The sequence below is a fragment of the Dendrobates tinctorius genome, unplaced genomic scaffold, assembly GCF_039654945.1.
Source record: "Dendrobates tinctorius isolate UK_male_01 unplaced genomic scaffold, ASM3965494v1 ptg000036l, whole genome shotgun sequence".
Taxonomy (NCBI): domain Eukaryota; kingdom Metazoa; phylum Chordata; class Amphibia; order Anura; family Dendrobatidae; genus Dendrobates; species Dendrobates tinctorius.
The window spans coordinates 19,530,222-19,543,299 of NW_027361704.1; the positions used below are offsets into that span (position 1 = coordinate 19,530,222).

Below are 13,078 nucleotides of genomic sequence, written 5' to 3' on the forward strand. Positions count from 1 at the left end.
TACTGAAACCGTCACAGAACTTCTAGTGGTAATATTTCCAATGACAACATCCATCTTCGCCAGTAACTTGCTCTTCTCTCCAACCTGCACTTTCTCCTCTACAACCTGTCAAAGAAGGGCTGTAGGAACATGCTATATATAGTTTTCCAGTAGCCAATCCCGTTCGGAAGGCCACAAGGGTCAATTTTAAAAACCAGATCCGGCGTAATCCGTCGAAAAACGGATAGAAAAACGGATGAACCGGATGAGACGGATCCGGTTTTGTCTGTCAAGAACAAGACGGATCCGGCAGAAAACCGGATCCGGCACATCAGGTTTTACAAAACATTTGCCGGATCCGGCATTCCGGCACGACGCCGGATCGCGCCTGATGCCGAAAACCTGATGTGTGAAAGTAGCCTAAGTTACAGCCTTAATGGAAAGTAATTTCTACTTTGATTAATACATTTACCAAACAAAATGTTGATCTGACACCTCAAACGGCTCTGCTTTATTTGGATCTTGATAATATTAATCCGATACATAAACCTATAATTATACATTCTTTTGGTTACTAAAAATGCGATAGCAGCCCTTTGGAAAGGAAACTCCGTACCCGTTGTTAGCAATATCATCGATAAGAACCTAGAATCTGTTTATTCAATTGTAAACCTCTAACCGCACTTAAACGGTTACAAACATTACTGTTTATTTGTTATTGTACCCTTTTTTTTCCCTCCGACTTCCCTTTTCCTTCCTGTTTTGTTCCGCAACAAAGATCAAAGCTAACTAACCAACCCCTTTTCCTTATTTTACCTAATTTCCTTTTCTATCCCATTTTTGTATTTTAAAATTTTAATATAAAGTTTGTTTGAAAAAGGAACACCAGATTTTACTGTTATGGTTTGCAGGTGCCATGACCAACTGGGAGAGCCCCTGAGGTGTCAGAACAGCAGAATCTTCCCTCCCCCCCATTAGTGAACCCATTTTACAAACTACACATCTCAATGAATTCATCTAGGGGTACAGTGATCATATTGACACCACAAGTGTGTCACAGAATTTTATACCATTGGGCAATGAAGAAAAAAATAACTAAATTTTTACGATCAAAATTTTGTTTTAGCCCCAGATTTTACATTTTCACACAAGAAGCGGGTACAAATGGCACAATAATTTGTCCCACAATTTATACTTATCCAGCGCTCTATGGTGAGCACTTACATCAGGGTTTGCATCTAAATCTCTAAAGGGGGTTTTACACTAAGCGATATCGCTAGCAATATCGCTAAAACGTCACTGGTTTTGTGACGTTATAGCGATATTGCTAGCGATATCGCTATGTGTGATACTTACCAGTGACCGGCTCCCCCGCTGTCCATCGCTGATCGCGCGAGAATGTCCGGCTCCATTTCTCGTCGGACGCTTCCTGCTGAAACTTCCTGCTGTGACGACGAGCGACGCTGGACGCGGGCGGGAGGACGTCAGGATCGCTGTGTGTGAATGGTAAGTATCGTGCGCTGCGTCGCTGCTGCATCGCTGTGAGGTCTTTCTGTATGAAAGCTCACTAGCGATCATTTAGCGATGCACCAGCGATCCTGACCGGGTCGGATCGCTGGTCGGATCGCTGGTGCATCGCTAAATGTAAAAGGGCCTTTAGTGACATGATTCAGATGAAACCCCCCGAGGGATCCATTCACTATTATGAGGCAGCAGAATTACTCTGGACGCCGTCTGGCCTCTGTTCAGCGGTGTCCTTTTCAGAAGTGCAGAAAACTGTGGTCGACAGCACTTTTATGCAATCCTAAAAAGAAGGACATCGCCAAATCACATGTCAGACGGCGTCCACAGTGCCTCCGTCTGCCTCATTATAGGGAATCTTCTGCCAGAGGTTCTGCCTGAATCTCGTATTTCCAAGATTTACAAGATAAATGTGCGCCGAGCCTTACTGCGATCTTTAGAAGACAGAATGAAAAAACTCAACAGGAGGTGAAGAATTGGTTTTATTTATTTTTTACGCTGTTCCTCATGCGGTATAAGTGATTAGTCGGCTTTATTCTTTGGGTCGGTGCGAGTACAGCGATACCAGATTTATATCGTGTTTTTATGCTTGACTGCTGTCACACATGATAATACGCTTTTTATTGCAGCAACTAGTTTTTTTGCGTGACCATTTTTGGAGAGCTATAATGTTTCCAGATTTTGGCCCACAGTAATGTATGTGAGGGCTTTTTTTTGCGGGACGAGTTGATGTTTTTTATTGGTAGCATTTTAAAACACATGACTGTTTCTTGATCACTTTCTTTTCCGATTTTAGGGAGGAAAAATAAACAAAAAAACAGCAATTCAGAAAAAAAATTTTTGTGGGGGGGGGGGTTATGCCATTCCATATGTGGTTAACTTAATTTTTTGCAGGCTGATCACTTGGTATAGCATGTGGATGCAGCAGCATCCCTATGCTATACAAACTGTCAGCTCTGCACTCACAGATAAAGTTGCTGATCATGCTCTGAGCATGATCTGAGAACCTTACTAGATCTAGTGACCCGGATATCGTGTCATGATGACATCAGGTAACCATGTCAATGATTGGGACCCCAAGTCACGCCACAGTGTCTCCGATTGAAGGGCAGAGAGGCTGTCATTCTTCTGCCGGCTCCCGGAATGCTGCAATTGCTTTTGATCACAGCATTTAGAGGGGTGAAAGGGTCGGAAGCGGTGCGGGACCACTCCTGGCACCGACTGGAACGCGTGGACGTGTTATTACTGTAAATGTCAGAATGGGATTAATAATACTTACCCCACTTAGTCTTTAAAAAAATACAAATAGAAAAACATGGGGAGTAACAAAACAGGATTTTTGGGTTGCTTACCATAAAATCTGTTTCTCGGAGCCTTCATTGGGGGACACAGAGATCATGGGTGTATGCTGCTGCCACTAGGAGGCTGACACTATGCACAAAAAAAGGTTAGCTCCTCCTCCGCAGTGTACACCCCACCGACCGGCAGGGAATTCCTCAGTTAGTGAGAAAGCAGTAGGAGAAGAAACAGAATAGATTGAAAACAGAACAAACAACTCAACTGTAACCAATCAACCAAAGTAAGAACAGGAGTTGTAGAACATGGGAGGGTGCTGTGTCCCCCAATGAAGGCTCCGAGAAACAGATTTTACAGTAAGCAACCCAAAAATCCTGTTTTCTCGTTCGCCTTATTGGGGGACACAGAGACCATGGGACGTCCCAAAGCAGTCCCTGGGGTGGGAAACAAACTTCCATCAGGCCAGTGGACTCACCACTGCTGCCTGCAGAATCCTTCTACCTAGGCTGGCGTCCGCCGAAGCGTAGGTGTGGACCCTGTAGAATTTCACAAACGTGTGAACCGAAGACCAGGTTGCAGCTTTGCAAAGCTGCAGCGCGGAGGCTCTGTGGCGTACCGCCCAGGAAGCACCCACTGCCCGGGTAGAGTGCGCTCTGATCCCTGGAGGGGCCACTCGATGCTTAACCCGGTAGGCCTCCAAAATTGCCGATCTGATCCAGCGAGCAATAGTAGCTTTGGAAGCCGGGTGACCTTTCCGCGCCCCATCTGGAATGACGAAAAGAGAGTTTGTCTTTCGCAAGGAAGACGTCCTAGACAGATAGACTCTCATCGCCCTGACCAGATCCAGCTTGTTCAGGGACCGCTCCCGAGGGCGAGTTGGACTCGGACAGAAGGACTGCAGAACAATATCCTCATTGAGGTGAAAGGAGGACACCACCTTCGGAAGAAAAGAGGGCGGAGGCCGCAGAACTACCTTGTCCTGGTGAAGTACCAGGAAAGGAGAGCGGCAAGAAAGAGCCGCCAATTCCGACACGCGCCGGATGGAGGTGATGGCCACCAGAAAGGCTACCTTCCAGGAGAGAAGGGAAAGGGAGACTTCTCTGAGAGGTTCAAAGGGAGAACCTTGCAGAACCTCAAGAACCAGATTAAGATCCCATGGATCTACGGGCGCTCGATACGGAGAGGCCGTGTGAGCTACGCCCTGAAGAAAGGTTTTGACCTGAGGGCGGGAGGCCAAAGTCTTCTGAAATAAAATGGAGAGTGCCGAAACTTGACCCTTCAAGGAACTGAGAGCAAGCCCCGCATCCAGCCCTGCCTGAAGAAACGCCAGAACAGAAGGGAGCGAAAAGCACATAGGCGCGATGTTATTGGCCTCACACCAAGTGAAATAGGCCTTCCAAGTACGGTAGTAAATTTTGGAAGATGATGGCTTCCTGGCTCGGATCATGGTATGAATTACTCGACCGGAGAATCCTGCCCGTTTCAAAACCTCGGTCTCAACAGCCACGCCGTTAAATTGAGCGGCCGAGAATTGGGGTGGCAAATCGGACCTTGAGACAGCAGATCTGCCCTGTCTGGAAGATTCCTTGGGGCGTCCGCGAGAAGGTTGACAATGTCCGCGAACCAAGACCTTCTGGGCCAATTCGGGGCGATGAGAATGACTGGAATTCCTTCTGCTCTGATCTTCTTCAACAGCTTGGAAAGAAGACGCAGGGGAGGAAACAGGTAGGGGAGCTCGAACTGTGACCAAGGAATGGCCAGAGCGTCGGCGCCCACTGCGAGAGGATCTCGAGCTCTGGATACAAACTGTGGGACCTTCCTGTTGAGGCGAGAAGATAGCAGATCTACGTCCGGGGTTCCCCAACGACTGCAGAGCTGAAGAAATACCTCCGGGTGTAGGGACCACTCTCCTGCCGCGAGACCCTCGCAGCTGAGAAAGTCGGCGGCCCAGTTGTCTACGCCGGGAATGTGTACCGCGGAGATTGTCGGAATCAAAATCTCTGCCCACTGAAGGATCTTGGACACTTCTGCCAGGGCTGAGGCACTCCGTGTCCCTCCTTGGCGGTTGACATATGCCACCGCTGTGGCGTTGTCTGTCTGAATCCGGACAGGCAGGCCCCTGAGGAGTCTCTCCCAGTGTACGAGAGTCAGATGGATCGCTCGTATCTCTAAACGTTGATCGGCAGAGCAGATTCTTGAGTCGACCAACGACCCTGAACAGTGTGATTACGGAACACTGCACCCCAGCCGAGGAGGCTGGCATCCGTTGTTACAATCTGCCAATGAACAGGAAGAAAAGACCGCCCCAAGAGGATGAGAGGTGACGTCAACTACCAGTTGAGTGACCGCTTGATCCGGCATGAAAGATGAACAGGGCGATCCAGGGACAGAGCCGACCTGTTCCACCTCGACAGAATGGCGTGTTGGAGAGGTCTGGCGTGAAATTGGGCAAAGGGAACTGCCTCTATCGCCGCCACCATTTTTCCCAGGACCCTCATAGCTGTTCGGAGGGACGGAAATCGTGTGGTCTGCAGCGATCGCACAGCCTGCTGCAGGGAGAGAATCTTCTCTTGTGGGAGAAAGACCCTTGACCGACGAGTGTCGAACAGTAGGCCCAGAAACACAATACGTTGAGTAGGGACCAGACAGGACTTTCTCCTGTTGATGATCCACCCGAAATCGGAAAGAGTGTCCAGGACGATCGTCAAACTTAGGCGCGCCTGCTGGAAAGAGGGAGCTTTGATCAGAATATCGTCGAGGTACGGAAAAAGAACGAGACCTCTGATCCTCAACAAGGCCATCAACGCAGCCACGATCTTCGTGAAGACTCTGGGAGCGGTGGCGAGACCGAAGGGCAGTGCGACGAACTGGTAATGTTCCTGGCGAACCGCAAAACACAGGAACTTCTGATGTCCGGAGAATATGGGAACATGTAGATAGGCATCTTGGATGTCTATCGAACACATGAATTCCTGCTCCTCCATAGAAGCGATTACCGAACGAACCGACTCCATCCGGAAGTGGCGAAGACGAACTCTCTTGTTGAGCAGCATGAGATCCAAGATGGGTCGGACCACCCCGTCTTTTTTCGGCACGACAAACAGGTTTGAATAAAACCCTGTAAACCGCTCCGATTCGGGAACGGGCACAATCACCACGGAACTGAGGAGAGAGTCGATGGCCGTAAAGAACCCCGGGATCAAAGCTGGATCTTTTGGAGGACGGGATTCGAAGAAACGATCCCGTGGAAGAGAGACGAACTCTATCTTGTATCCTGACGATACAACCTCCCTGACCCAAGCGTCCTCTACCGAGGCCAGCCAGACGTCCTTGAAGAACAGGAGTCGACCTCCCAATTGGGAGGGACCCTCGGGAGTCCGAGGATAGTCATGTTGATATGGGCCGACCCGATCCGGATCTGGAAGGTCTGCCCCGCGAAGAGTGGGAGCGCCAGGAGGGAGTGGGTCTGAAGGAAACTTTCTTCCTATCTTGGCGTGCCTGCGGTCTTTGCTGGTTGGAGGAGGTCTCCGCCGTATTGAAACGGCGGTAAGCCCGAAAGGGTCGAAACTGACGCCTCAGTGGGGGTCTGCGAGGTTTGGCCTGAGGCAGGAGAGAACTCGTGCCTCTGGTGGCGTCCTTAATAATTTGGTCCAATTGGGATCCAAAGAGGCGCCCTCCCTGAAAAGGCAGATTAGTAAGAGACTTTTTAGAAGACAGGTCCGCCTGCCAGGCCTTGAGCCAAATTGTACGTTGGATTGCCACAACGTTACTTGACGCCTGGACTGCGCAGGAAGCAGAAAGCAGATAATCCCCCGCATGGGAAATCTGATTGGCAAGATCGGCCAATCGATCTGGTTGTGCTTTCTCTAGGATGCCCTGACGAAGATCCTCTGCCCAAGTGGCTATGGCTTTTGCTGCCCAAGCTGAAGCAAAAATTGGGCATACCGCCGTCGAAGCCGCTTCAAAGGCAGACTTCGCTAGGGATTCTATGATCCTATCATTAGAATCCCTAAGATACGCCACGCCTGAAAGCGGGAGAACCGTGTTATTAGAAAGCCTGGACACGGGCGGATCGACCGAGGGAGAAGCAGACCAGTTGTCCGTGAGCTCTTTAGCAAACGGGTACAGAACGCCGAGACGCTTCCCTCGTTGAAAGCGTCTGGTCGGATCCCCTCTTTCCCTGGTAAAAATCTTTCCAAACTCGGAATGTAAAGGGAATACCCTGGAGGGCGTTTCCTCCCGTCTGAACGAAACCTCCTGATCTGAGGATTTCGCAGGGGGGTCAGCAATGTCGAAGGTCTGATGGATCGCTGCAATGAGGTTCTGCACAGTAACCCTCATGTTCGCATCCTGATCCGAATCCAGCTCTAAGATCCCCTCAGATGATCCGTCCGAGAGCGCTTCACCTGACTCGGGAGAGGAGGCCCGGGAGGGAGGCTGCCGAGAAGGACTATGTGGTGACATGGGGCGAGGAGAGGAATCCGGCTGGGGATCCTGCCTGGGTCTTTTGCGACTAACGCTTGCCGACTCAGATGGAATCTCTCGGGACCTGCTGGACCCTGTAGAGGTGTCCAGGGGCAACTTATCCAGGACGGCTACTAGGGTCTGAGACACCCTGGTGAGGTCTGCCACTGACTGTGATAGAGACGAGGCACAGCCAGGCATGGGGGGTTCACTCTCGCCTGGGGCCCTAGATGGCTCCTGGGCGGCGTCAGGCTGAATAGGGTTGCTACAATCCAGGCAGAGGGAAGTGGACTGTCCTGAGGGAAGTTTGCGATTGCAAGAACACGCAAAGTACTTAACTAAGGTGCAAGAGGAGGCAGGAGGACGAGAGCGGTCAGACTTAGAATTAGACATACTGACGGACAGTCACTGAGGCAGTGCCGGAAGGTTGGGGGACAGGAGGCAGGGGAGGGTGTCAGTCTGCAGTCGCAGAGCTACTCACGGTCCGGTGTCCTGTCGCAGCTTCCAGCAAATGAAGTGCACGGCTCGTCTGGGCTTGCAGGGGGCACGGCAGATAAGACAGCGTCCGGCTGACAGGCTGTGAAAATGGCGGCAGCCTGAGAACCGAGCAGGAAGCGCGCGCTTCCCTGCAGAGACCGAGGAAGATGGGCGGGGCTAACCGCCGATGTTAAAAATGGCGCCGTCCTATCCAGACTGGGGCGCCTCAAGGAGACTTAGAGTGAGGGGAGAAGGCGGTGGGCAGGCTTAAAGCGGGCGGAAAGCCCGCCCGAGAAAGAAGGCGGGGGGCGTGGCCACGACGCAGGACAAGGCCCAAGATGAAGTCGGGGCCTGGATTAGATGAGGCGGCCGCCTGCCAGCGCGGGGCGGCGCGGAGGCCCCGCAGCACTGCCGCGGTGACTGCTCCTGAGGCTCGCTGGGGCCGGAAGGGAGAAACCCCCCCCCCCTAGAAATGCACTGGGGGCAAGTTGCGGCAGAACAGGCCGAGAAGCCGGAGCCTGAATTAAATGCGGCCGCCTGCCGGGAAGCGCAGGGCGGCGCGGATGCATCGCAGTACTGCCACAGTGACCTCTGGAGCTGCCGAGGAGAATGGGACCCGGGCCTCATACTTACCCTGCCTGATCCGTCTCTATAATAAAAGTACCTTCAACCAGCGTGTGTTGTCACGAAGAGTATCCGCGCCTCATCCAACCGACAGGCTCTGGTAGGCGAGTGGGTGGGAGGCGGGGGACGAGGACCATCTGGATCGCCTGACACACATCCGTGTACGGTCTCCTGGTCCTGCTGTAGAGACCTATGAGGATACGGGGTGACAGTACACGCCGTACTCATAGTCTCTTTGTGGGAGTACAGTTGTGACTGTTCACACTGTATCCCTCTGGGAACCTGAAAGGGAACGACGCACAACGAGGTAGATATGGGTCTAATGAAAGACCCGTATCCACCTCCTACTGACACTAAGCTAAACTGAGGAATTCCCTGCCGGTCGGTGGGGTGTACACTGCGGGGGAGGAGCTAACCTTTTTTTGTGCATAGTGTCAGCCTCCTAGTGGCAGCAGCATACACCCATGGTCTCTGTGTCCCCCAACAAGGCGAACGAGAAATAAGTCTTTCCATTTTTTGGTTTATTTTTTAATTTTCCTTTAATATGCTAAAAATATAAAAACTAAAAAAAAGTAAAAATGTGGTGGCTTCCACAGAGCACAGGGTAGGAGGAGGAGGACAGCATGTTTAAAAACCAGTGAATGCAGAGTTACCTTTTATTATATAGAACATACCTTGCTTGCGAACATCCTCAACTGCATCTATTAACTCTTGCTTCAGAAACTGACTTTCCTTGGCTATCTTGTCTCCTTTCTCCAGAAAATTTTGAGTTGCTTGCTCAACAGAGGCAGCCAAAACATGAGCTTTCTTAGAACGGCCTTTCTTCTTATTTGACGGTCCTTTATTGCTTGTATTAACTAAGGTTGTTACCTGCACATAAATTACATTTATACAGTTATGAATATAAAATGGACTAGATCTTACTCATTTCATTGTATGTCTTTAGACACCGATGTGACCCCAGTCCTATGTCCTTCAACCCTGCACAGGCATATTCAAGCACCTTACATATAATGGGTTGTATATACCAGCGCATAGGGCGGCATGGTCCCTTGTCTGGGCCACTAGGCTGTGGGAGAACATATCACAGTGTGGGGGACCATCATGCTATACTGAGGAAGGTTGTGGAGGAACAGTCATACTGTGATGGGGCTATCAAACTATATGGAGGCTTGTGGAGGACCATCATTCTGTATTGGGGATACAGAATGTCCATCATATTATATAGAGGGCTGTGGGTGGGGACCATCATACTGTGGGATCATGATACTCTATAAAGGTCTGTGGGATGACCACCATATTGCATTGGGGCAGGGAGTGGCAGAGGGGGGCAGCGGTGACCATCATTGAGTGTGGTTAGTGGAACCATCATGCAGGTGGAAGAATGTGTAGACATCATTCTGTATATGGGCATTTTTGGGGGGCATACTCTATGGTGGCCATGGAGGTGGTGTCATAGTGACACAGAACACTGACGGGCTTCAAGAGGAGCAAAATAACGAAGTCCAGCAATACATATCCCTCTCAGTCTCTCGAAAAAAAATATTGGGAGGTATGCTTTTCTGTGATTGCACCTTGTGTGTGTACACCCCTGCTCTGGAGAATTATTACAATAGAGGGACCATGGAAAATCATTATTATAGGGGAAGCACAAGAGGCATTATTATTATTATAAGAAAGCACAGGGGGTGTTATTAGTATAAGGAGGTACAGGGTCATTATTATAAAGGATCAAAGGAAATTACTGTATATACTCGAGTAAAAGCCGACCCAAGTATAAACCGAGGCCCCTAATTTTCCCACAAAAAACTGGGAAAACTTATTGACTAGGGTGGGAAATGCAGCAGCTACTGGTAAATTTCTAAAACAAAAATAGATATCAAAAAAAGTAAAATTAATTGAGACATCAGTAGATTAAATGTTTTTGAATATCCATATTGAATCAGGAGCCCCATATAATGCTCCATACAAAATATGCCCCATATAATGCTGCACAAAAGGTTAATAATGGCCCCATAAGATGCTCCATATATATGCCCCATATAATGTTCCATAAAAGTTGATGGCCCCATAATATGCTCCATAGAATAATATACCCCATAATATGCTCCAATATAATATGCCCCATATAATGCTGCATAAAGGTGGATGGCCACATAAGATGCTCCATAGAATATGCCCCATTTGCTGCTAAAAAAAAGGTTGATGGCCCCATAAGATGCTCCATAGATCAGGCCTCATATGCTGCTCCATAACGGTTGATGGCCCCATAAGATGTTCCATAGATATATATGCCCAATACGCTGATGCGATTGAAAAAAAAAAAAGTTACATACCTCTGGTCGCTGAGGGCCAGGTGCCGGTGTCCTGAGCAGGTGGGGACACCGGCGCGCTATGGGGGCCAGGTGCCGGTGTCACCTCTGCCTCAGGGCCCCGGCACCTGCGATATTCACCTGTCCCCGTTCCACCGCCACGCCGCTCTGTCTTTCGGGCCTCTGCAGTGTCAGCTCAGGCAGAGGGCGCGCACTAAACACGTCATTGCACCCTCTGACCTGAAAATCACAGCGGCACGCGGCAGTGGAACGGGGATGGGTGAATATCGCATGGCTCCTCCCGTCCTCCCCGTCATACTCACCCCCTCCTGCCGCCGTCTATGCACTTCTTGGTCTCCGGCACCTCCTTCCAGTGTTCAGCGGTCACATGGTACTGCTCATGAAAATAATGAATATGCGCTCCACGTCTATGGGAGTGCAGTGGCGTGCATATTCATTACTTTAATAAGCGGTACCACGTGACCGATGAACACAGGATGAGCTGCGGAACCGGAGACCATCTGAAAAGCAGGGAAGTGCAGAGACCGCGCCAGGAGGGGGTGATTATGATCTGACAGCCGCCAGCTCCTGTGCTCCCCCTCCCCCGACTACCCCGTGGGACAATGACTCGAGTATAAGCCGAGAGGGCACTTTCAGCCTAAAAAAAATGGGCTGAAAATCTATTCTTATACTCTAGTATATACGGTATTATAAGGAAGTACAGAGGAGCATTAATACTACGAGGACAAACAGAACATTACTGTGTAGGGGCACAGAAGGGGCACTGTTATTGTGTGGGACACAATAGGAGAGTAGGTACTACTTACAGTATATAGCGCCCAAAAGGGCATTTTTACTGTATAGGCCACTGGTTATAGCATTATATTGTTTGTGAAGAGGAGGGGGAAGTGAGGAATGTCCTGAAATAATAATACATTTTATTTCTATAGCGCCGACATATTCCGCAGCACATTTCAGAGGGGATTTGTACAGACAATAGACATTACAGCATAACAATATTCACATAGATTATAACAAATACCAAGAGGAATGAGGGCCCTGCTCGCAAGCTTACAGTCTATGAGGAAAGAGGTAGACACAAAAGGTGGGTGGTAACAGTTGCCCTGATTGTATGGACCAGCCATAATGTTAAGTGTGTAACAGTACAGACACAGAGGGCTAATGGATGCATGAAACATGTGGGAACATGATGCGGGGAACCTGGTTATGGTAAAACTTTTGGCTGTGCCACACAGGGATAGATTAGGTTAATGTGTTGAGGCGGTAGGCCAGTCTGAATAAATGCGTTTTCAGGGCACGTTTAAAATTGTGGGGACTGGGGGACTAATCGTATTGACCTGGGAAGTGCATTCCAAAGAATTGGTGCAGAACGTGTAAAGTCTTGGAGACGGGAGTGGGAGGTTCTGATTATTGAGGATGATAACCTCAGGTCATCAGCAGAACGGAGGGCGCGGGTAGGGTGATATACTGAAACAAGGGAGGAGATGTAGGGTGGTGCTGAGCCATGGAGGGCTTTGTGGGTGAGGGTAATAAGTTTGTAATGGATTCTGGAGTGGATGGGTAACCAGTGTAATGACTGGCACAAGGTAGAGGCATCGGTGTAACGATTGGTGAGGAATATGATCCTGGCTGCAGCATTCAAGACAGATTGGAGGGGGCAGAGTTTGGTAAGAGGGAGACCAATTAGAAGGGAGTTACAATAGTCGAGACGAGAATGAATAAGAGAAACAGTAAGAGTTTTTGCAGAGTCAAAAGTAAGAAAAGGTCAAATTCTAGAAATGTTTTTGAGGTGCAGATGACAATGGCGAGCCAGTGATCGAATGTGCGGGGCAAAGGAAAGCTCGGAGTCAAGTATGACCCCAAGACAGCGGACATGTTGCTGGGGAGTAATAGTGGAACCACACACAGAAATGGCAATGTTGGGTATAGGTACATTAGTAGAGGGAGGAAACACAAGGAGTTCAGTCTTTGACAGGTTCAGTTTCAGATATACTGAGGACATGATGTTAGATACAGCGTTTAGACAATCGCCGGTGTTTTCTAGAAAGACTGGCGTGATGACAGGAGAAGAAACGTATAATTGGGTGTCATCAGCATAGAGATGATACTGGAAACCAAATCTACTGATTGTTTGACCAATAGGGGCAGTGTACAAGAAGAGGAGGGGGCCCAGAACCAATCCTTGAGGAACCCCAACAGTAAGGGGAAGGTGAGAGGAGGAGGAACCGGCAAAAGATACAGTAAAGGAGCGGTCAGAGAGATAGAAGAACCAGGAGAGAACGGTGTCCTTGAGGCCAATGGAACGGAGCATAGTGAGGAGCAGCTGATGATCCACAGTGTCGAATGCTGCAGAGAAATCCAAGAGAATTAGCATGGAGTAATGA

General features: G+C 49.5%; 1 protein-coding gene across 1 annotated transcript in view; it reads right to left on the reverse strand.

Annotated features, from left to right (window-relative positions):
* CTNNA1 (catenin alpha 1) overlaps positions 1–13,078 on the reverse strand; it is a 143,737-nt gene that overhangs the window by 102,393 nt on the left and 28,266 nt on the right. Inside the window, exon 3 of the mRNA XM_073573743.1 lies at positions 9,036–9,231. Coding sequence (XP_073429844.1) covers positions 9,036–9,231 — 196 coding nt within the window. The remainder of the gene's footprint in view (positions 1–9,035; positions 9,232–13,078) is intronic.